The sequence below is a fragment of the Opisthocomus hoazin genome, chromosome 2 (assembly GCF_030867145.1).
Source record: "Opisthocomus hoazin isolate bOpiHoa1 chromosome 2, bOpiHoa1.hap1, whole genome shotgun sequence".
NCBI classification, from domain to species: Eukaryota; Metazoa; Chordata; class Aves; order Opisthocomiformes; family Opisthocomidae; genus Opisthocomus; species Opisthocomus hoazin.
This window is the reverse complement of record NC_134415.1, coordinates 63,469,550-63,494,861: the sequence shown is the minus strand read 5'-3', so window position 1 is coordinate 63,494,861 and position 25,312 is coordinate 63,469,550. Positions and strand designations below refer to the sequence as shown.

General features: G+C 38.7%; 1 protein-coding gene across 2 annotated transcripts in view; it reads left to right on the top strand.

Moving 5' to 3' along the window:
* Positions 1–1,132: 1,132 nt before the first annotated feature.
* Positions 1,133–25,312, top strand: part of VTA1 (vesicle trafficking 1) — a 48,104-nt gene continuing 23,924 nt past the window's right edge. For both annotated transcript variants that reach the window (XM_075413923.1, XM_075413922.1), the window contains exons 1-4: positions 1,133–1,344; positions 16,569–16,663; positions 19,886–20,013; positions 20,686–20,761. In XM_075413923.1, the coding sequence (XP_075270038.1) occupies positions 1,236–1,344; positions 16,569–16,663; positions 19,886–20,013; positions 20,686–20,761 (408 nt within the window). In that variant the 5' untranslated portion in view covers positions 1,133–1,235. The remainder of the gene's footprint in view (positions 1,345–16,568; positions 16,664–19,885; positions 20,014–20,685; positions 20,762–25,312) is intronic.

Genomic DNA, 25,312 nt, shown 5'->3' with positions numbered 1-25,312 from the left:
ACCCAGTGACGCAATTGCCTTTACATCAAAGGTATAGTTGCTCTGGGCCAGCCAACTTCTAGTACACTGCCACAACATCCCAGTCCTATAACCACTCCTTGTTCTGTTGTTCCTCGTTTGGTTTCCTTTCTTCTGTTCAGCCTTCTGTTGTCTTTTCAGCACTCTCCCATGACAGCAATGACACAATGCAGCCACCTCTCCTACCCCGTGCCTCCCTCCAACACGCATCTTTCTTTATGCCCTGGAGCATTGACATTTTCTTGCCTTGCAGACAGCCATTTTGAGACCACGGGGAAGTCTGGCAAGGGGGCCATTTAAGAGAAATTCAAAAAATATTTAACTATTCTGTCAGAATGAGAAGACGGCAGACACTAAAAAAATTTATACAGCAGTCTGTGAGGCCACTTTGCTTCAACAGTTCCCATTTATTTCGCTGTTCTGATCCCCCCTCAGCAAAAAGAGAAACCCCTGGAAGTTACTCTGAGAAAGGGTTGTCTGGGAAGCGGCGATTCTGTGAGATGCGCTTTCCAGGGCTGGCGGCCCTGCCAACAGCCCGGTCTGGCGAAGCGCCGTGAGCCGGGCCACCGGTGGCGCCAGCGGCGGCGGGACGAAGGGCAGAGGCCCGGGAGCAGGGGTGCGGTTCAGTGCCCGAGGCCCTCCGGGGCCGCTGCTTAGCCTCGGGGCAGCCAACAGGAAGGTTCTTCAACCTCAGCAGAGATTTTCCTCGCAGCTCTACCTCCGGGGGGAAGCTCTGCACGGCTCTTGGGGCTGAGAAGGGAGAGAGAAGGGCTGCGGAGGGTGTCGTGTCGCCGCTCGGCCTCGGAGAGCCGGGGCCAGGCCGCCGTTCCTCCCGCAGGGCCCGGGGAAGCCCTGGCCGCCCCGGGGTCTCCAGGGCACTCCGCACGGCGGCTGCGGGACGCGTTTCGGACGCTAACGAGGCACACAGGAGACGCGTGAGGCCGGACGGACACACGGACGGACGGACGCACGGACGGGGGGGCCCGGTTTGCCCGGCTGCAGCGGACCGAGGGCCGGGGAAGTCGCCCCGCCGCCCGCCACCCTCCCGCTCAACAGGGGGCGCTCTTCCAGGGCGCACCGCCAACGGGCGGCAGCCCGCCCAGGGCGCACGCGCCCCGGCGTCCCATGGCCGGAAGCGGAAGTGGCCGGCACCGGGCTCGGTAGCGAGAGCTGCCGTCCGCAGTCCGCTGTTGCCGCTTCGCGCCGCCGCCCGCGCGATGGCGGCCACGGCGCTTCCCCCGCTGCCGCCGCAGTTCAAGAGCATCCAGCACCATCTGCGGACCGCGCAGGAGCTGGACAAGCGTGAGCCGGTGGTGGCGTACTACTGTGAGTGAGGCGGCCGCAGCCCCGCCCCGCCGGGCCCGGCCCGCCCCGCCGCTCGCCGGGGCCGCCGCCGCCCCTCTCCCGCTGCCCGGCTGGGCCGCGCGGAGTCCCGTCCCCTTACGGAGGAGCGGGGGCCGGGGGGAAGCCCCACCTCTCGGGGCCGGGCGGGACGGGGCGTTCACGGGCGTCCTTGTGTCAGCCGCTTCAGCTGCAGGCCCCAAGCCGTCTTCCGTGTGCTCTGTTTTTGTAGGGTTAAGCCACTTTGCAGTCCTAGGGGATGCAGCCGCAGCCTAAATACGTGCTTGTGCGCGCGTGTAGGCAGTCAGGTCTTCCGCCTGTGTTGGGATAGTCCTAGCAAGTCTCGCAAAAGAACTAACACTGGAGAGTCTTTTCGGAGTTCCTCACCTGCTGAAAAGACCTCCTCCTTTCTGTCCTGTATCCGAGTAAGCAGTCTGGGCTTGAGAGTCTTTAATTCTTTTAATAGCGTTCATTCTATTTTCTGTGAGGCTTTGTCACTTCTTCAGACTTCTCTAGGGGCAGAGTGAATGGCTGTTTTTTGTTTGTTTCATTGAAGCGAACGCAAAAATAATCTTAGTGTCAGTTTTTCAAATTAATCTGTAAATTTTTCAAGCTAACTTGTGGCTTCTAAACTAATGGTCGTCAGGGTGGTCTGTGAGCCTTTCTGAAAGGCTTTCCAGAGTTAAATTAAGAAATGCTAGCCTGTGGTTAGTAGTCATAAATTCTTGTCACAGTTAATCACCACACCTGGAAAATTTCTAAGACCAGCAGGTCATCAGAAATTTGTGTTTATGTTGATTGTTTTTTTTCTTTTTTTGAGATGTAAGGAGATCATTTGGGGAGCTTACTTGGCAATAACTTGTCTTTGAAAAGAGTGAAAAAATAGAGATAGAACTGGTACTTTCATTTGTAAGGCAATCTTTAGAAGGATGAATGCATGAAATTCAGGCTTCAGAAAGCTCTGAAAAATTGGTAGCTTAGTGTCAGAAGAGTAATTTTAATTTTTAAGAGTTGTGCAGGAATACTCTTGCTAATGTGGAAAAGTATCACCAGAGAAGCAAGATAGCCACATATTAGAACACTGGATGTTCTCGATAGTCCCTGTTCTTTTTGACTGGAAAAACATAGGACAAATCATACTTTGTGTGGCAGGCAGCACCAGCTAGGTCAAGTTGCACTCGTTTTTTTGGTTTTCTTTATTTCTGTGGGGTTTTTTATCAGATGTAGCACCCTGTTGGCTATACAATAAAACACTACACTAGCATTTAGCGTAGATAACAAAATACAAATTATTTTTATTTTAAAATGCAAATGTTTTGGTGGCTGATCTCTATTTTTCTTAATGTCCTTTCCATGCTGAAGCTTAATGTTAGTGTACAGGAAAAAAAAGTAACTGTGTAGCATTTTCTGGAAAGTCCTATGCATTGTCTGTCCTAAGTAGCTTGAAAATTTGCACATTTTTTTTGTTTGAGTACTTCAGCACATCTGATTCATTACTGAGTATAGTGAAGACTATATTATAGAGATATCTTTCTCATTACATTATTACGTGTAGTAAAAAGCAGTGGCACCTCTTTTTCAAGACAAGTCTTGCTTGGATCATTTATTCCTTTAAATACACGAAGGAGAAGAATTAATTTTCAGCAGTGTTCCACTGATGATACTTATTTCCTCCCATGGTGGATGAGTTTGTCAGGACTGTCTAAAATGCAGATTTCTTGTTTCATAGGAAATTTTTTTGTTATTCTGGCTTTGAAGGAAAAATGTTTATGAACCGTTAATTTTGAACACTGTGGGTTTGGAACAATTGTGAAATCCCAAAGTATTAATTATTAATACTGCTATTGTCAAAAAAATGTACTGTATATAATTCTAGCATACTATGAATAATAAAAGCTTTCCTAAAAAGTTGGGTTTTTAAAGTGTAAGTCTGGGTATACAAAAAGTTTTCAGGATACTTTTCAGGTAACATTTTGAAAGCAGCACAGATTTTGTGTGGAGTTAAAGCAGTGTTTCTCGTTAGATACTTCACTGAAAAAAAAACCCTGAACTCTTTGGAATGTGTTTCAGAGGAGCCCTATACATTTGCTATAATGTACTGTGTGGAAGGAACAGCGTGAGGGAAGCTTTGCATTTGCTGGAGCGTGTGGTGTCCTCTGCACTCGTCTGCGGGCGAGTGCCTGGCACGGCGCGGGCAGTGGGCCCGGGAGAGTGGTCTGGTGCAGCAGCCAGCCGAGGGGACCTGCAGTGAAAGGTCCTGTGCTGGGACAGTGCTGCATGTTCCGTCACAGCGCTGCTTGCGCAGCCACTGCGCGAGGGGGAACATGTGAATTTCGGTCGTGTGATGGATGTAGCTATCAGTCCAAAGAAAAGAGTAAGTTGTCTATAGCTTTGGAATGTTGCCAGAAGTGGTTCGTCCTCAGAAAAAAGCTTTGGTCCTAATATTAATGTTTCCATGGCACAGTAGTTTTCAGTATGGGCATATGTTTGCTAGGTTTTGATTTATGTGCATTTGAGTTCAATTCCTTGTATATTTCTGATAATAAGAGCTGCAACACGAAGCAATTTGAATACCAGAAGGAAGTGAACTATGGTAAGATGTGCTTGCAACCAAAAATATCACTTTCTATAGCTTAGCAATAAAATTGTCAGAAGGAACTACTTACTGCTAACGTTAGTATTTTTGTCTCTCATCAGCATCCAGTGGTGCGAGAGATGTGCTCTCAAAGCTGGGAATTTGAATAGCAGTCACATATTTTATTTGCATACTGCATTTAATTTTTTTTTTTCTGTTATGTTTTTGGGTGTGGTTCATTTGAAGCTTTAAACCAGCATAAACAAGAACTGCCTCCTAAAGAAGATACTGCAGTCACGGAATCACAGAATGGTAGTCCTCCTCTGTCGTCTCATTCCTAACCCTAATGGGCTTCAGAAGTAAACATTGATGTAATTGTGTGATGAAAACCAACAATAAGCTATTTTTCAGCCAGGCCAATTCACTACCTCTTAAACAGCTGTGCTCCCACACGGGCAAAAACAAGGAACTAGACACAGTGGCTTGGAGCAAAGACAGGACTCCTGGCTTTTTGATATTGCTGGCATATGTTGATTTAAAGACACTGTAATTTGATGAACATTAGTCTTTCTTATACACAGTATGAGTACCTACACCAGGGATGATTTCTATTTTTCAAATCCCACAGAATTTTCCACATGAAAAATAAAGCACTGAAGAACACCATTTGTGCTCTTGTGCACCATAACACATCACAGATGCTTTTTGTTGTGGTACTTTGTAGAAACACTGCAACAATTAAAAATTGGTTTTATTTCTAGTAGTCCTGTGTATTCCTTGCAAAGCATTCATGCTTAACTCCATTTTTAGGTATTCAAATTCAAAGCAGCATATGATCAGTAGCTTTACATGTTTGTAAACTGTTACTTTATTTAGCCCTAGCCATTGTTAGTAGATGGACATAAATGATTGAAGCAATAAAAACATATTTGATTCCTGACAGTATGTACTGTAAATGGTTGTAAAATTTGTTCTACTTAGAACATAGACTGTAGAAAAATAAAAAAACCAAGTTTATTTTTTTAAGTTTTACAGGACAAGATCTCACAAAATATTTCTCCTTTTAAAGCCATCAGACACTTTGTGGTTAATGTAAGTGTTCAGCACTGCAGTAATCTACCACCTTCTTTTAAAATGTGTACCTCCCCATATAGTTTTCCTCACATTTTATATTTTTTTGTTAATCATTGTCATTAGGTATGTAGCTATTTCAGGTTCAGTAAAAGGTCAGCTGATTCAATAGGTATAAGGGAATACCAGTAAAGGATGCTACATTGATTGCTTAGCAAAGGGAAAATAAGTGATTGGTGGTCAATAAAATAACTTTACTATTGTAAAAACTTATGTGAGTGTGACAGCTTCACTACTTGGAGATGTTATTCTGCAAACACAAGGAGGCAGGCTTTGATAAAAAAAATCTCTGACCTGTGTAATAACTAAAGAAATTATATCTTTAACTGTGCCATAGGCAGTTTAACTCAGAAGTTATTATGTGAAAAATTGCAAGGTTTGAGAGGTAGTCCTGTCTTCCAAAAACTTCTGTTTTGGTGTTTAAAGCAAAATATTCCTTAATAGCTGTTGTTTCAGCCTTTCAGTACTGTTGTTAAGCTCTTTTCAAAGATGATTGGTAGTTTATTTTATACTTCTGTACTTACTGGCCACTGATGTTCTAATTCAAAAGCTCTGAGAGAATGCCAGTGAGTTGCCAGAAAAGTGTTGAAGTTTCATGATATATAACATCCTAACACACAACAGTGTTTGGTTATCCAGTGAATGCAACACGAAAAATTATGATTTTAGTAACTTCTGAAAAGCAGGTCTATGATGGTGTTTGCTTTACAATCTGCTAAACATCATAAACGTTCATGTGAGATCAGTAGACTTGATCTGTTTAAAAATGTATGAAGAAAATCTTACACAGTTCTTAAATTCTTGAGATCAAAAAGCACTAGAGAATTCCTTCTGAAGGCCCTTACTATTGTGTTGACATTTCTGGTTTTGTGGGATCAAACAGGAGAGAAAAGCAAAAGACACAATTTGTTTTCCACAAGTAGCTCACAACCTCCTGAATCAAAAGTCATGCAGATTTTAACAGAAATACCCATCTGTCAAATGTGACTGGCTTTTTACTTTCAAGTTTAGTCGGACATCCGAGAGACAAGGTTCTCACTACATACTGATTAGAAGACTTTTTTTTTTTTTAATCAAAAAAAGAGACAAAAAATAAAGTTCGTGACCTGACTCAGAACTTGGGAAATAGGGTTACTGTGTAATATTACAACTAAAAAACTGTTGGTTTTTTTTTTTTTTTTTTACTGATCCTTTCTCAAAGCAGAGGGCTAATAACAGACAAGTATTTTAATTGAGCTTTGAATTTATTCAACCTTTTATTGTAGGTTGATGCAATTTGAATGACTAATTTAGAAGGTGCATGTAATTCAGAAGTATTAATGGAAAGAAAAGTAACATTTGCTCTATTTCACTGCAGAGGTTCTGTACATACTGACTTTAACTTTGCAGGATTGAAATGCATAAAATAATGTTCTTATAACATTCCTTATCTAATAAGATCAAATTCCTGGGCTTTCCAGTTTGAATATTCATTTTTTGTACTAGTTTATATAATCTGTTTATAAAAGTACATTTTCCATACTGTGATATTGCTGGTGGCAGAAAACTGTGTTGTGTGTTACTAATACTACAAATTATATAAAGCTTAGTATTAGACATTACATCCTGAACAATAGATTTAATCTGTTCTTTACTTGGGATAAATTAGTTGAAATGGCAAATATTTAAGAAGTGGATATCCATTTCATAGTGTACTGCGAGACTGGTTTTGATTGTGCTAGGAGTATATAGTAAAAATATTTCTGAATTTCTTTTTTTTCCCTGTGCTTTCTATTTTTTTTTTCTTCAATCTTAGCTTGTTTGCTCTGATTTGTTTCAAAGATTTGTAAGTGGGAAAACAGTGCTCCTAAAACTCCAGTTTGTCTCTGGAGACAGGAAGACAGTGAGAAGTGATTGGAATAACAAGGATAAATACATAACTCCCACAGTCCTCAAAGCAAACTGTGGGTAGAAGCGAAAATTAAAGATGATTTTAACTATTGTGTAGTATTTTTGATACGTGCTTTGATTACATAGATAATATTTAAAAATAATCTGTTCTGACAGAGATACAAATGAGAACAAAAATAGGAAAAGTGTACTTCAGAGACTGAAACTTTATTTGAGGTATGCATATTATTGTAAAACTCCTAAAGTTCAATTGTTGTATAGTGTAAATATACTTACACACATTTTTCCACCATATAATTAACATTTTTTTAGTGGATCTTTGTTCAGTTTGAACCTCTGGAAGTAGAATTAAGAACTGCCTTTTCCTGCCTGAGGTTTGCTGCTGCTTCTGAAGAAGGGATGCATCAGCATCAGCATTCAGATTTGCAGAATCACAGAATTGTTGAGGTTGAAGGGAACTTTGTACATCACCTAGTCCAGTCCGCGGCTCGAAGCATGATTACTAGTGCAGGCTGGTCAGGACTGTGTCCAGACAGGTTTTCACTATCACCAAGGATGGAGACTCCACAGCTGCTGGGAGCAACCTCTTCCAGTGTGCAGTTATCCTCACAGTAGAAGATTTTTCTTATGTCTAAATGGAATTTCCTGTATTTCATGTGACGCCTGTTGCCTCTTGTCCTGTCACTGGGCGCCACTGAGAATGGTCTGGCTTTGTCTTCACTCCCCCCTGCCTCCTTCCCCACATGAGGATGTGGATGTTGTGTGCCTGGCTGTGGATGTTGTCTGCCTGGATGTTCTCTACCTCGACTTTAGTAAGGCCTTTGACACTGTTCCCCACAGCATCCTCCTGGAGAAACTAGCAGCCCATGCTTTGAATGAGTGTACTCTCTGCTGGATAAAGAACTGGGTGAATGGCCGAGCACAGAGAGTGGTGGTGAATGGAGTTAAATCCAACTGGTGGCTGGTCACAAGTGGTTCCCCAGGGCTCAGTTTTGGATCTGGTCTTGTTTAACCTCTTTATCAATGATCTGGATGAGGGGATTGAGTGCTCTCTCAGTAAGTCTGCAGATGACACCAAGTTGGGTGGGAGTGTCGATCTGCTTGAGGGTAGGAAGGCTCTGCAGAAGGATCTGGACAGACTGAATCGATGGGCCAGCTGTATGAGTTTCAACAAGGCCAAAGTCCGGGTGCTGCACTTACGTCACAACAACCCCACGCAACGCTACAGGCTTGGGGAGGAGTGGCTGGAAAGCTGCCCGGTGGAAAAAGATCTTGGGGTCCTGATCAGCAGCCGGCTGAACATGAGCCAGCAGTGTGCCCAGGTGGCCAAGAAGGCCAACGACATCCTGGCTTGTATCAGGAATGGTGTGGCCAGTAGGAGTAGGGAGGTGATCGTGCCCCTGTACTCGGCACTGGTGAGGCCCCACCTGGAGCACTATGTTCAGTTTTGGGCCCCTCACTACAAGAAGGATATTGAGGTGCTGGAGCATGTCCAGAGAAGGGCAGCGAGGCTGGTGAGGGGTCTAGAGAACAAGTCTTATGAGGAGCAGCTGAGGGAACTGGGGTTGTTTAGTTTGGAGAAGAGGAGGCTGAGGGGAGACCTTATTGCTCTCTACAACTACCTGAAAGGAGGTTGTAGTGAAGCAGGTGTTGGTCTCTTCTCCCAAGTAACTAGCGATAGGGCGAGAGGCAATGGCCTCAAGTTGCATCAGGGGAGGTTTTGATTAGATATTGGGAAAAATTTCTGTACTGAAAGAGTGGTCAGGCATTGGAACAGGCTGCCTAGGGGAAGTGGTTGAGTCACCATCCCTGGAGGCGTTCAAAAAACGTGTGGATGTGGCACTTCAGGATATGGTTTGGTAGGCATGGTGGCGTTGGGTGGGTGGTTGGACTCGATGATCTTAGAGGTCTTTTCCAGTCTATGATGCTGTGAGGTATTTATGCACTTCGGTAAGACTCTCTGAGCCCTCTCTTTCCAAGACTAAACAATCACAGCTCTCTGCCTCTCTCAGTATGACAGACATTCCTATCCCATCATCAGCTTTGTGGCCCTTCCCATGTCTCTCATACTGAACGCCCAGAACTGGACTCAGTACTCCTGGTGCATCACACCAGTGCCAGGTAGAAGGAAAAGATCACCTCCCTTAAGCTGCTGGCAATGCTTCTTCTAATGCAGCCCTGAATGCTGTTAGAGATTAAGGCCAGGAGTGCACTTCAGAAACTTATCTCATGGTCATGCCCATCTAGGGTGCTTTGGTTCACCTCACAGAGTAATTCGAAAGCATGAAACAGGTTTCCAGTTTAAACTAAACTGGAGGGTGTTCCACAGGAATGCCTCAGAACTGTGCTCCAATCACTACAAGCTGTTTTAGCCGTATGATTTGACAGCTACTCTAAATTAGTTATGGTCACCTTCTTTTGCCTTCTTGAAATCTCAATTACTAGAAATCCTACAGTTAGTGTAGTTATTCTGTTTTAATATTTAAATATTTAACATTTTAATATAAGAAAATATTTTAATATTTACTTTTATTTATTAGATTATAGAGACAAGCTTTGAAAAATACTAGTAGTTTAAATATTGTGCAAAAGTGTAGAAACCTGTGAATTCCACATACAGATCTCTTACTCAAATTTTACAACACCGAAATTGGTCCTTAAACCACACTGAAGAATGGCAGTGTAGAATATGGAGTCACTTCCTAGGATTCATAGATGTTATTAAATTACTAGTCATCTATCCTTAATAATTACCACTCTTGTTTGTAATTGCAAATTTTGTTTCACCCATCTAGTTTGTTTACAAGTTGCTATTCTTCAAATAACAGTGAATGCTAATGTAATTTTCTACAAGTTTCAGTAATTCTAAGTAAGAGACATTTTACTTGACATAGTTTTGACTTGACAAACTTTGCCTAGCATGTAAGATAACCTTGAAATATACTGTTATCGATCTATTTTCCTCTGTCGGATTTAGAATACTGTAAAAGAATCTGAGGGCAAGAGGGGGTCATGATACTACCCTTTTCTTGTTTTGAGTTTCTTAATTTAATTTGTGTATAGTCTTCCTTCCCCCCACTTTTGCATGAGATTTTTTTTTCCTTGCATATCTCCTTAAACTTATTTTACTTGAAAATAAATATTAAAAAGTAATTTGTTTTCTCTGGAGTGTTTCAGATTTTGAATTGGTGCTGCCAGCCTAGTACTTACCTTGTCTTTTGCCAGTTTCCTTCAGCGTCATGTAATAAAGAGGAGGTTTAAGGCCCTTTGAAGTTTGTCAGTGCTATTAAATCTATTTTTAAAAGTCTTGAATTCAGACACCTTGGACTTAGCCATGTGGAAATATCCTATATTTATGATCTGCATGCAGAAATTACATGAATGAAGTATGATATGTTAATGTTCATGGAAGCCAGAATAATTAATTTTTATTTTTCTTTGCAGATGTATTCCTTATGAAAATACATTTGAAGTAGTTTGAGTACAGTCCATTTAATGTTTTCGTGTCCCTTGCTTCCCACATTTGTATTCCAGCTGTTGTCTTCCTGTACCAAGCAGTTAACATTTTTCTGTCAGTGGTTTGAGAAAGGGAAGGGGAAGGTGTAGAATGAGTAATAAATTATGCCCTGAAAAAGCTTTCAACTGTTAATCAGAATCAAAATATGACTAAAGTGTGTGGCAATGTTTTTTGTCACTATTTAATATAAATTCGTTACTATCAAATGTGAAAGATATTCCAGTTCCTAATAATTTTGTTCTGTACTAGAGAATTAAATGTGTGGGGAAGAACAACTGTAATCTTTCGATCCTGCTAGGCCAGGAAGAAGAAAGATGGATAGTAGGACAGAATTTAGAAGATAGAATCAATCTATTGTGCATGCTTGCTGGCTGGAGCTTTTGTTCTCCAGTATTTTTACTTGGCACAGAGTTAGTTTAAAATGGGAGTGAGGGGAGTTTCAGTTGTTATCCAAACATAAATCTGGAATAACTTACTGCGTATTAGGAATGAATGCCTGGCACATACTAGAGACAAAATACTCGCTCTGAAATTCTGCTGTGTATTAGCAAAGGAAAAATAATGTGGTATTACGTGACATAAATAAAGGCAGAGAAGTTTCTGTAAAGCTCTCTGTATAATTCCATCCAGCACACCCATACTTAGTATTTGCTGAACAAAGATTAAGGGCAACAAATCAAGACATAAATTTTGTAGTTGTCTTGGCAAAACATTTTTCTGGGTATGATTACTTGCCAAGTCTTTATGAATTTGAAGATAAATGTCCTGTCTGCAAACTGAGAGCAAACTCTCTTTTAGTTAATAATTGGCAAAACAGTTCTCTGTGTGTGCAAAAAGATTACAAGTAACTTTACTTATAATATTTAATATTTATATATTAGCCTCCATTACCTCCTTAGTGCTTTACTCTATGCATATACTACTGTTGTTGGCCACACAAAAATATTTTTTGTTACTCGTTTTGGATAAATGGAGCAAAAAATATAGGTTGTATCTGTTCTGAAGCCAAATGCATAAAACAAGCTTAAAAAGAACCAATACTTGCATTCGTTTATTTGTTTCCAGGTGTTCCAGATCTTCATCACAAATAGTGAAGAGAGATGAGAGTTACAGGTCACATTTCCAAGATTGTCTACGTTCTTCAAATACTTCATTTAGGCTTTAAAAACTTGAAAACTTTTGCAGCTACAATATATGGTTTCAGTTGTCTTCTTATATCAGAATTTTCAGCAGCTTGGCTTTTCACAGAGGAAATTTTTTATCAAAAGTTACTGAGCAGGTGGCTCCTGCAAGTCTCATTGTTTAGTTTTACAGTGTATTACTGTGATCATTAGGGACATGCACTTTAAACATTTTTTCAATGTGTAGGGAGACGTTCTGATGAGAAAACTCTGAAATAATTTTGATGTAAAATGGCCTCTCAAGTGTGGTATTTTTAGAAGTGAAATAATACAATTGTAATACAGAACACAAAGAGGATTTCTTTCTGTGGTGTCCATATCATTCAGGAGATTAACTTCTAGCTATTAGAAATTGAACCGCTTGCATTAAAGCAAAATGTCCGTGACTGAGCAAGCACAGTAATAATACATTCCACTGCTTTTGCAATATTATAGAAACCAGAACAGCTGTGTTTAAAGGAGTGTAAATAATTACTCTGTTTTCTTTCATATATTGAGGGGAGGGGAAACTGAACTCATGTTACATTTGGCTTTCTCAGCAGAGATGTTGGGGACGGTAAACTTTTGGCCTCTTGCTTATGAGTTCTTTGCTCCTGAGATTACCTGTCAGCATAAACACGGAGGACAGTTCTTTGACCATTTATTGCTACTTTAAAGTTTCACTCATGATATTAACACAGGAAAATCATGTTTCACTCACTGCTGCTGAAAATTCAATAATGAAAGTGAATTTGCCTGTTTGCTGCAAGTTAGGCAGGAAAAGGACATGATAAATATCCTTCACTAGATCAAAGCGTATCTTTCACTTACTATCATGTATCCTGACCATAAGTAATATTTGTGTGATAAACTGCACACAAAAGTAAGAGGTATGTAGGAGACTTAATTGGCAACAGTAGTGGTATCAAAACCAACAGAAACCATCATAGTCTTACAGATAGCCTTCATGTAGAATACTTGGGACATTTCAAATTTAGAGCAGAGAAGGGTGACAAAAGATGCAGACATGGAAAACATTTTGGACATAAAATTCTTTGCCTTAGGAAGAAGATGTAATAATAATACACGAAAGTGCAAAGAGTAGAACTAGTAGGCACTTTTTCATGTTGTCTGTTATAATGCAAGGGATTACTTAGTACTTTCAGATTCACTAACATATTGCTCTTCATAGAGATAATTTCAAAAGCAAAATTTCAAAACTTTAAAAGAATATTATTTTTATTTCAATGGTGTCTGTAGAGACAAATACCAAATTATTTCCTCTTCTTTCTGTTCTGTTTCTGTCAGAGAAATCCCTAGTTCTTTCAGTTTTTCAGCTGTTTCGCTTGCTGTCCGCTTGACGAGTTTCATGATTGTTGATAGAGGTTTTCAACCCCCAGGCCCCACTTTTGACTAGAGCAGCTCTGAGTAAGACAGTAAGTGTGCCTAAACATCCTCAACAACATTTTGTTTGCACTGGTGAGTTTCAAACTGAAGAGAGTATATCTTCCTTCTGTATCTTCAATTGAAACTGATGTTCCAGGAGGTTTTGACTGGTAGGGTGTGGTTTGTGTTTTCTGACCTGCAGCGTACCTTGTACCTCATTACAATCAGGTGGTTTTGTCAACGGTATTTGAGTGAAGACTCCCTTTCAGTGCCGAATGCTATGATGTAGTTTTCAGAAATATCGTACTCTTTCTTGATTTCCTCTTATTTGAGAAAGAAGGAATAGCTTTTGCCCTCACCTCAATGATGGCCTCGTCAGAGGCCTGTCTCTGGGCAGGTTTTGTTATGCAGTACTCCATTTGAACATACTGCTGTATGTGAAGAAGTGAGTATGCAAGAATTCTGAATTTTGAAGGTTCTGAAAGATTGCAGTAGACTCTCTTGTTAAGGTAGCTTAAGTGTGCTTTGACCTTTTACTAGTTAATAAGATCTTGAAGGACATCTTTCCAATTTATATAGATGTTGATACAAATTGGGGTTTGATGGATAGATGTGGTAACTGTCTATTATAGTCAATTGTGTGGTACAAAGATGTAATTGCTGTGACAGGTGGAATACATTTGATCTTAGCTCTGGTGACATTAATAGTCTGTATGTAGAATGTTCTTAATATCTGTAGATCTGCTCTGCTAGAGCACCTTGATGTTTTCTTGACAATCTATGTACGCTTTGGACAATAGTCCTTCGATCTTGAATGACCTGAGGACTCTCAGGCAGCTTGATCCCAGAGTCTTTTCTTAGCAGGAAAGTGGTGTTGGTATGGAACATTGCTCGATGTCACCCACAGTGTACATTTATATATAGACAAGAAAAACGTGTTTCTTATCTGTAACTCTTGTTCTTTGACCTGTGTTTGCTGTGTGTTCACGACTCACTCTTCTGCATTTGTTCATGGGAGTGCCTGAAGGAGTCTTGGAGTTTTTCTCAGTCTTCAAAATCGTAAGAGGGGAAAGGGCTGGCTTTTTAGGGCTGCCTGCAAAGCATATAGATGTCACAGTCCTGTAAATACACCCCTTTGGATATTATTAAGGAAAAAAATTATCTTGCTTTCACTATTTAAATGGATGTATTTGCAATGAATGTGAAAAAAACCCACATACAGGTAACAGAATAGTAACAGTTACAAATAAGCAGATCTTTCAATGATTAAACTGATCTTCAAGACTGAAGACATTTGCAAGATTTCCATTTATATGGAAATAGAGTTCTTTTTATATAAATGAATTATGGAAGAGATTCAAAGATGCATACTTCAGCAAGTAACATAGATCTATATCCAGTAATGACCAAGCGTATTCTGAATTTGTCACCCTAACTCATATCAGTCTAAAACTAATTTACTTTCCTCTGGAAATAAATGATATTTGCATCTGTCAAAGAGAAATAACTGATCTAGATGGCCTGTAGGTCTAGCATCCATTATGTAAATTCCTAAGTTTTACATTATTAAATCATACCATGAAATGTGTTCAGGGAAGTTTACAATCAAGTATATACGTAAAAATCAGTTTAACTGAAGACTGTAATCATTAATGCCTCATCATGTGATTATGGTATTTTAATTGGCAGTAGACAAATTAATTTGAGTGCCTTCAATACAAATCTCTATCTTTCTGTGTGTGGATTTCTTTGAAATGTAATTTGAACTTTACATGTGCTGGTTTCATAATTTGTGATACTAACAAGTTAGCATCCTGGAGATAAGTAAGGTGGGCTTAAGAGTACATATCAGTAACTAGCTTAATATTAGTGTAGTCACTTGGTGAAACCTACATAGCATAGAACCTACGTAGCAATTCTTGTTAAAATTGCTGTCTTTTATTTGTCATGGTCAGTTGTTGTAATTGTTCATAGCGTTTATTCACTCCTGAAGTTTTGCTCAGAGTAAACTTTTACTTGGTGGATATTTACCGAAAACTTGAATGCAAAGCTGCTAAGTTGTTTTATAAATTGTAAGTGTAGAAGTAGAGAAGCATTGGAGGGCACAAGCACTTTATTGATTATTTTTTGGGGTCTCAGAATGACTGGACAGCCCAACAGCTTTAACATTCAAAAATTCATCAGCTTTGCCATCCCAGATGAGGAATATACACTTTGTCTGGTTTGAATAATCAATTGTATATGAAACATGAAATACTACTTTTAAAATCCAGAAAAATGAGTTAAATTATGATGCTTAACAGAAGAACCTAGGTAAGTTTTGTAGAGAGAGATCTAGTTTTATTAGACAAACTGGTTATAGATAGAAAAGGCAGATAAACTTCTGAGCATATAATGCTTTCTTCTACAGCAAACATCAGGATAAGTACAGTTTGAAAACAACTGTGTTATATTTGTGTTTGCTGAGATAATTTGAAGGAAACAGGCTATCTCTAGTATATGAAGAGATGCTTGGGAGGAGAGAGATGGTAAAGCTGTGAAGCAAGTAAGGATTACTTTCAGACCTCTGTCCTGTATGAAGGAGGACATTGGGGTATGCCGTAATAACTAACTCGTGATAAAATTTGGTAGAGTTGCATCTTTCCATTCTTAAGCCCTGCATTTGAAAGTGTTTTGTAGGACTCCCTTGAGAGTCAGGAGTGAGAGTTGATGGAATGGCTTTTTTGTGAAAAATGTTCTGCATTTGGTTCCTGGATGTTTCTATGCATTTTTCCTTCTCTCTGTGTATGTGTTAATCCTAGTAAATAATAGTTGTTTGATTTTACCCACAGTTTCCTGAAGCATATAAAGTTCTGCCATGTGCATATCTAAAATTCATAGAGTTTTGGTAGTAAAAAGTTTTTAATCAGAAGATGTTAATCATTCATTTTCAAGATCATATGAAAAACTGGTAATTTTACTTGCAGGGAACATTTAATAAAGTCTGTCTTGTCTGATCTAAAGATCAGGTTTGTGTCTTGTGTCTTTTGATGCTATGTGTGCATATACATGGAGATAATAGATGTTTGATTCCGTTTGTTAAAGTGGAGTTTTAAAGCTAAGTGGTTCCTGCTACATGAAGTGCCATTTTTGAGACAGATACATATACACTCTATATGTATAAGTCATATGAAAATGATTGATGTATAATTAGAGATAAAAATTGACTTGAAGTTCCTATTTGAGAGAGTTAGAAACAAGGCTAGTGATTTTGTAAATAAAAGCACTTAATATTGCATAATAGTGATACAAGCATCGATCTGAAATCAGCAGCAATACTAACTGAGAAAAATAAAGCATAAATCTTAGAAAGATATCTCCTAGTATTTTTGTAGGACTGAACATATCTAGATTTCACTGTCATTGCTCACTAGTACTGCAGTAGAACATTGTTAAAGCACAAGATGAGTTTGTCTTTCAGGTGGTGGGAGGAGACATTGCTTTGTTTGCTTATGGGTTTTGCTTTAGATAATCACTTCTGTGGTTTTGTTGTGTTTTGTGTTCTTTAAAGGTCGTTTGTATGCGATGCAAACAGGGATGAAGATTGATAGTAAAAGCCCAGAATGCCGTAAATTTTTGTCCAAACTTATGGATCAGTTGGAAGCTGTAAGTAGAATTTATTGCTCTCCTCTAAAATGATTCATGGTGCTACTTTAAATTTTACTTAAGCTTCTGCGAATACTATCTTTTCTCTGTCATCAGTCATTGATGCAACTGTTCTGTATGTAGACATACTGTAGGAATTTGAGTTCTATGTAATAAATTGGCAGAAGGATTGAATGGAGGTAAAGCTATATGTGTGTATGTATTTTTATGTGTGTGTATACATGCACAAGCATAACTGAAATTTTATACAGCAGATATTTGCCATAAGATTTTGTTTAGACAACATAAATTACGATACATATTCTCATGAGAAGTCATAATTCATTACAAAATAAATTCAGGAGTTCTAAAAGACTTATAAAATTGATTTGTCTTTGATTCCGTGAAGTCTGTGAGGGTTATTTTCACTGTTGCAGGACTCGCTAGCCTTATCCTTGGGTGCTTTTGAATTTTCTGCCCTAAACTGTTGTACCCAGGGAGTTTTTTAAAACATTCTCTACAAGAGAAAGATACTATTGATTGTACCCTCTGTTAGAGATTGAGGATCTTACAGTATGAATTTTTGTAAGCAGTCTTATCTGTGTGGGTATGAGATAGCTATGCCACACTCTTTTGAGTGGACCTGATAGTATTAAAAAGCAAAGAACTTGAAATAGACCAGAATTAAACAAAGAAAGGTAAAGTCATTGTACAGATGGTCAGATTAAGTTCCAAGGGCTGTTTATGTTCATATGCTGTAATTTTCAATAGCCTCAATGGAAGTAGTGTGTGGATTTTAAGGTTTAAGTGCTCATTTGGAAGCAGAAAGTAGTACTGAAAAATGAAGCAGCAGTTGTCCTTGTGTTCGGTATTGATTCCATCCAAAATCTAGCCATAGCGATGCCTTAAGAGTTTGTGTGAAACTGGTGCAGTAGCCTTCAGGAAAAAAATGAAACGTGAACCATTTTTCTCTTTTTCATACCTTGTTCTTCTGTCTGTGTTTTATCTCTAATTTTTAGCAACGGCAAATCCAGTGTACAGAGACTTCTTGGTGTGTTTTTTCCTCAAATTTTGACATCTTTAATGAGTCCGTGTTCAAAAGAGAAGAGAGGTGGCAGGAGAGATGAGATTAAAACTCCAAAAGATTTTGCTCTTCATTTCCCAAGGATTGTTAAAATTTGTTGTATCCCTTGTGGTACTGCAGCAACTAATCTGTCTGCAGTGTTCAGTTACTCCTTTTGTTTCAAATTTGGAAAGATGGAGCAAAACCCCATGGTTTCATCTTTCGGTTGCTGGTAAGATTGTCTAAGTGACAAATGATGCTCAGGTATTGAAGTTCCTTCTACGTAGCCAAGTGGTGGAAGGATGGAGAGAGCACTTCTAAGCAGATCTAATACAGAATTTTTGGGGCTAGCAAGTATGGGTGTATTGGGAAATTGGACCTCTGCAGTAATTCAGTAGCAGCCCTTTTCAGTCTGCCCTTAACCAGTGGAGGGCACAAAGGGGTACTGCAGCTGTGTGCTAAATGTTTCTCACAGCTTTCTGTGTGTTGACACAATTGATTATTTTAGAGGTTAAGACAGAAGCTTACAAACAATCCTGAACTTTGTAGTAGCAAAGAACAAAACATTGTAGATATATCTGGAAATTACCAGATATGTTCTTTGTGAGAAACTTCATAATACTCCAAATATATGAATTAATTAAATACAGTGATTTTGGATTCAAAACAAGTATTTCTGTCAGAAACACTTTTACATAAGATTGTGTTGTTTTGCTTTTCCAGTAGGTAACTGTTTCATTTAAATGTTTTTAGTGAAATTAAACCAAATTTGCTTAAATTTAGGTTCAAATTATGAGTCATCATTTAAAACATCAGTACTGCTGTGCTGAATCACAGTTTGTGTGAACGGTAATTTCGAAAGTAAACAAGTTGGCTAACCTCAGTATTTTCGGAAGTGTATCTAACTTAGTGTCATTTGTGCGTTTGAAATCCTCTCCATTTAACATCAGATCAACTAGAATAATAAGTTACTTTCTGAGTGTAAGACGTATATATATAGACTGGTTAAATATATATATAAAGCATAATTTTCTTCCTCAATTAACTTCAGTGTTTTATCTCAGTTAACGTATCTTGCAACTTACAAATTGTGGTATACTCACAAGAAAAACATTTACACTTTGTAAAACAAATACTTTTTGAAAACTATGTAGAGTATGTGTTTGACGAAAGTCTTCGAATTTGAAGTTCTGTTTGGAAAGTTCATATTTCACTACTTAAATCAAGGAACTTTTCTGGCAACACTCTATGTAGTAGAAGGTTGGCAGCAAGCTAAAAAATATGGAAATGCAGTCTGCATGATTAAGTTTTCTTCACACGCACAGTGAAAAATAACTGCCATTCAGAGATTGTTTTTAAATCTTTTGGCAAAATAAGGGCTGCAGGTTAGTATCGTGCAGTGTTCCTGTTTTTGTTCTCTAAGGATAACCTGAGATTTCCTTATGTGAAAACAGTAAGCCTATTCAGAAGTTGTAAATCCACCTGTTGTAACTGTTAGAGGGTTATTTGCTTTACTGATTTTTATTAGGAAACCTGAGGATTCTTGTACTCTAGCGTCTTCGAAAAGAGGTCTTTGAATAGCAGTACACTGCTTACACTGAAAATTCCAGTAAATCCATAGATCACTAGACCAAAGTAGGGCACAGAGGCTTTGAAAGATGTAATGAACTGCAGTGAAATAACCTTACGAGAGAGAAGATATGCGATCACTCTGACCTATAGTACCTTTATAAAGCGTGCATTACTTTATCAGTTCAGCTGTGATGAATCCTGACACAGGCTTCAGAGTGCTTGGTTTTCCGGATACTAAGATGAAAAATATCTGTAGCTATTCCTTCACAATACTGTAGTTGTGTTTATTTTTAACGTGGTTTTTTTTTTGTTTGGTTTGGGCTTTTTAAAGTATTTTGTGATTGAAGATGGTATTCAGAACTACTTATTCATATTATTTGTCCCTCCAAAAGAACGTGCTTTCTCTTCAGCGTGCTACTTTTAGCGTTTGTTATGTTAGAATCTGGAAATTTGTAAAATAATTAAAGTGCATGTTTGGTGTGTTTTGCTTTTTTCTTTTAAATTGTACTTGGCTTTGTCTATATCAGCAGCTTCTTGTGTTTGAATTAGATTGCAGAATTGCTAGGGTCTAATAAGGTAATGGATGTGTTTTTTTCAACTTTTTTCAGATGAAAAAGCAATTTGGTGAAAATGAAGCAATTACTCAGGAAATTGTTGGTTCTGCTCATGTGGAGAATTATGCCTTGAAAATGTTTTTGTATGCAGACAATGAAGACAGAGCTGGGCAGTTTCATAAGTAGGTGAAAGTCTTTGGGTTTGTTACCTGAATTATGATATTGGTCAAAATAGTTGAATATCTAAACTCTTTAATTTGACTGGAAGAAAGAATTATGCTTTAACGCATTCATTTCTTTTTCAGAAAAAGTGATTTGTTACTACTTCTAAGTCTCTTAACTTCACACATTAACTGGTATGCTGCTTCTGTTCTTTAGGAGGTTACTCACCTACTGGCAAGCCTTATAAAACCCCAGGCTAATATTGAGCTTGGCATCAAGCTTGTTATAGTTTTTACTGTCCAATAACATTAAAATAGTTTTGATTACACATTATGTGGTTTGATTTACAGCAATTACTACAGCGTGTTAATGACTTTGCTGGGCTTTTTCTAAGATAATATAGCATGTCCTATGTCCATCTTGAACATTCCAAACTAGAAACTAAGTGCAGAACAGATGACCAGCTTTAAAAAAATACTCAAAACTTTCTGCATAGTAGTCAGGAGACTAGCTAATTTGTTGCTAAATTTAATCATTGTGAAGTAAGTTCTGTAATAACAGATGAAAAGGAAAAAAGTGAGTGAGTTCTGATTAGCTGGAAATAAGTCAGCATCATCAAAAATGCCAACTTCAAAAATGTGATCCTGAGAGACTAACATTACCGAGTTAGTAAAATGTTTTATTTTTTACAGAAACATGATAAAGTCCTTTTATACTGCAAGTCTCCTGATAGACGTTCTAACAGTGTTTGGGGAGCTCTCTGAAGAGGTAAGTGTTAGGGATATCAGTCTATTATCTGATTGCTATTCCTAGCACAGGTGCAAATTACTGTTTTAGTTGTGTAAAGTTGTTTTTATAAATTGTGAATATGAACTTCAAAGAACATAGGTTCTAATTGTGTAGTCAAATACATGTTAGTAAATCATAAGTAAGTCATAAGTAATTGTGGTAAAATTTCAAATAGATTGTATATGAAATACTAGATAACTGTAGCCTCTTAGAAGATGCCTCATGACTTGAGTATCAGTTAGAAATGCAAAGTCTGATTGTTACTGTGAGACACATAGCATTACATTGAGCAAGCAGGAATGATTATAGGGAAAAATGATGCGAAGTTCCTGGCTTTTTCCATCTTCACTTTTTTCACCTTGCAAGCAAGACCTTCCGTGGAAGTAACTGAGGTGGAATTGTGCACAGTTTTAGTTAGAACAGGTATTTTTGGGTTTGCAATAAACCCCGCTTTTAAAAGGTGATATGTTAAGTTGGAAGAATTTGAATTTACTTAATAAAAAATGGCATGCTGTCTGGCCAATAGGACATGAATGTTTTAATTCAAGAAGTTATCTGCGAAAGTAACTAACACACTGCTGTTTATGGCAGGTAATTTTTAAATCAAACAAGCTGAACAAAGACCATGATTACTTTTATTAAGGCGCACCAGAATAATCTCTTGGTCTGTTTTAAAGCAAACTTTCCTATTAGATGCATAGTCAGCTGCTGTCTGTTATTCGTGCCTCTCAGAAGAATTAATCTCAGATATAGAGGAGAAGATACTCTTAATAAAAAGTGTTCCTGGCTCTGAAAATTAGAAATGAGATTTCCTAAATTACCTGAATGACAAGCTCATTTTGAAAATGTCGTGGTATAGTTGATAACTTCCAGAAAAGAAAAAAACATTAGAGAAAGCTGCTACTGACTCATGAAGACAAGTTTCAAAGATTAACAAATAAATAAGAAACAACAACGATGCTAAACAATCTGAGACAAAATCAGCAAGTGCTGATCATGGAAGTGCTGAATATGTCTCAGGACTCCTAAATCCACACAGGTGGTCTACAAACATTTTTTTTTTCTCGCATGCTTGAGTGTTACAGGCTTCCACGCTTATGCTAGTAAATATGCCTTAGAAACGAAAAGTTCTGCTGCTTTGCAGGCCTGTAACAAGCCTGTTGTTGTATTGGTCTCAAACTATTCCATGCTCTGCTTGGAATTCACAGACTTGACATCCTGTATGTAAATTGTCGATCTGATAAGCGTGCCTAACATGCAGGCATATTTGTTCAGTTTAAAATGCATTTGCTCTGTCTGCTTTCATTTGTAAATATTGGAAGGAAGGTAAAAGAATTATTTTGATAGTGGTGCGCTTCTTGTATACTACGACACAGAGGAATGTAAGTGTAGCTATTGAAGATAGGTCTTGTCCAAGAAGAACACTCACTTGGCAAGTGTTCTTGCAAGATTCTACACCTTCCATAGACTCGGACTATACCAATCTACAGTTTTCATCTATCAAGAGGCACAAATAAGGTTGCTTTCTCATGCGTTCTCTTAAAACTGGCTGCTATGCCCCCTGACATCCTTTACAATATCAAATAAGAATGGTTCTAGAGCCAGAGAGTGAATGCGTATTGGACTGGACTGAAAAGACAATCACCTTAGTAAGAATTCGGTGCACAACACAGTGCACTGATGCAGTGACTCCTCAGAGATCTGGAAGCAATCCTTCTTGTGGTTGGAAAAAATTGTTATACGTGTGCCAGGTCTCAACATCCTTGAAGGGACGGGAACGATCCTCACACGCATTGGTAAGATGCACAGTCGGATACTTTTATTCCCCCGCTTCTGCGGTTATATACATTTGCCATATCTGTACACACGATTACGCTTACATCGGATAGGCTACAGACATAAATCACACACTGTTCACATGCTCTACATTCCCTTATGATTGATAACTATGCACTAACGCCAATAGCAACAGACCGCCTCCACGTCCTTGAACACATCTTGTTTTTGCTATCAATGGCTATTCTTAGCTGTCTTTTCTAGCAAGCCTGTTAAATCATGCTGTTTTGCTTAAGCAGCCTAGTCGTGCTAATTCTCAAGCTACATCAACCCCAACATACGTGTCAATGTGGAATGCTAGCAGTGGTGTTTACTACTGAAGGTGGGGGTTTTTTTGTTGATGCTGAAAGGATAGAAGTGCTTTGTAATTGGAAAGAAGCAGAATTATATAATTTTGACTGTTTAATCGGAGAAGATGTTAAAAGAGAGTGTACAAGAAATACAGTAACAAGTTTGCACTTCTGGCTAGCATCATTACATTTCAACAGTTTGCTTATCCAGGGTCACATGGAAGAATGATGGGACAAGTATGACATGTGACTGTCTTAGACTTTTGCAGAAGCTTTTGTTAGCCTGAAGGAAGCTCAGTTTGACACCTGGTTATATAGTAAGACATCTGAATTTTCTATCCATTCCCATTATTCAGACCATTCATGTGTCTTCAGTATGTAATTGCCTTCATAGGTATGGAATATCAACTATTAAAAGGCTTTTAACTGAACAGCAGAAGGAAGATACTGGATGGTTAGAAAATGGGTATTGTAAACAATAAGTGTATTTTTAATTGGAGAGTCATTGATCATTGGGTAGTGTGAATGGATTGTGTCACAGGAAACAGTGGATGTTCCATATCTCAATATTAGAACTAGGCAAAAGGATTTGCTGGAAGATGTATTTTTCAAGACATAGCCTATGTCAGATCAGTAAGAAGCTGTGTGATAGTAGTGTTACTTTCATTTACTTTGGTAGTAACGTTCATACAGTAGGGCACCCTTCCTAAAAGGGACAGCAGTGCATACTACAAACAATCTGAAAGCAACAAAATTTAGATTCTCAGTTCTGGAATGATAAGCTTTGCTGCAGGGATGCGTAATGACACACATCATACACTCTGTTCCCTTTTCCTCCCTCGGTCCAGCGTTTTGGTGGGGGTTTTTTTGGGCCATTCTTAAATATGCTTTCCCAGAGGCGCCAGCAGCCTGGCTGTGGGGCTCAGCCATGTCCTGCAGCGGGTCCGCTGGAGCTGCCCATGTCTGGCAGAGGGCAGCCCTGGGGCCTCTCCGCACAGGCCCCGCTGCCCTGGCCACCCACCGTTGCCAGCACTGGACACGGACACCCGACACAACAGCATCTTCACGCTTTATCAAAGAAATAACTGCAGTATTAGAACAGAGGGAGATGTAAGGGCTGTTAAATCTAGCATAATATTGTTTTGTAAAGGTACCATACTCTGGATGTGTATTTCTGCATTTTGTGGCTTCTGGTGTATCTATGAGTGATAAAAGAATTCATCTTTAACACTACCTGGCCAGGAAAGATGATTAAAAGAAAGTATTTAATAGAAAGCCCAGTTTTCCAATTGTACTTTTCCTTTCTGAGATACAGTGAATGCATTTTTATAAATCTGCAATCAGGATAGGCTTTTTTCTGGAGAACATTTTATTTGCGAAAAGGAGGACCATCTCTTTCTCCTGGGCTGCACTGAGCGTCCTGGTGGATAACAATGTATTAAATATCAGTAAGGGAGCCTGCTGGAGATACCCATTATACTGTCACTCTACCCTGTTCTAGATGACGGTGCAATAGACTTTGTGAAGTACAATTTTGAATTTCATTTTATTAATTCTCAAAAACTGGATGTAATTTCAGTCAGGACTTTGAGAGATTATTCTCTCTACCTCAGTTTCTGAACTGCGTTACCTGTGGAAATTTGCGTTCACCAGTTCCTTGCAGGTAATGATGTTGAAGTGAAACACACTATCAACCTGCATTGTTCACTTGGCCAAATTATTGCATTCATACTTCCACATTTCTCATCTCTGTTTATATTCAGCCTTGTTCCTTGAAATATTACCTCATAACTTTCAGGACTTTTCAGGACAGTTTCTCTTAAAACTTTTGACAAAGTAGTTGATTTACCTAATCAGTTTAGGATTTCTTGTAACAATTGAGAACTCTTCCTGGATTGAAAAAACACTACTGTAGAAGTCCCAGGACATATAAAGTGGTCAATCTTGATTTCATGTTTTGACGTACTGAAATATACTTTACTGTTCGTAGGTACAACTTTAAAAAATTACATGGAAAATCTCAAAATAGAGTGATTTATTTCAACACTGATGTTTTGTGAAAAGAAGAATCTGTGAAAACCCAAGTGAAATGCATTTCCTCAATTCCCAATTCCTTTTTTCCAGAACCTGAAAATAGTGAAAAATTACGTTGTGTTTTTTTTTAATACTGAAGTTACTACCACATTTTTTCAGTTTCAAACTGTCACTGTAGAAATGGAAATGTAATCAGAAAGGCAAGCAGCAGATTCACTTCCCACTGTTATTGCTTCGTATTGACACCATTTCCGAAGATGAGAGTTGGCAAATAATTGTATTGACTGTCAACATAGTAATTTTTTTGAGAAGTATGATTATTTTTATTAATAATTGAACTATTAAAGCTGTCGTTAACAGTTTATTTAAA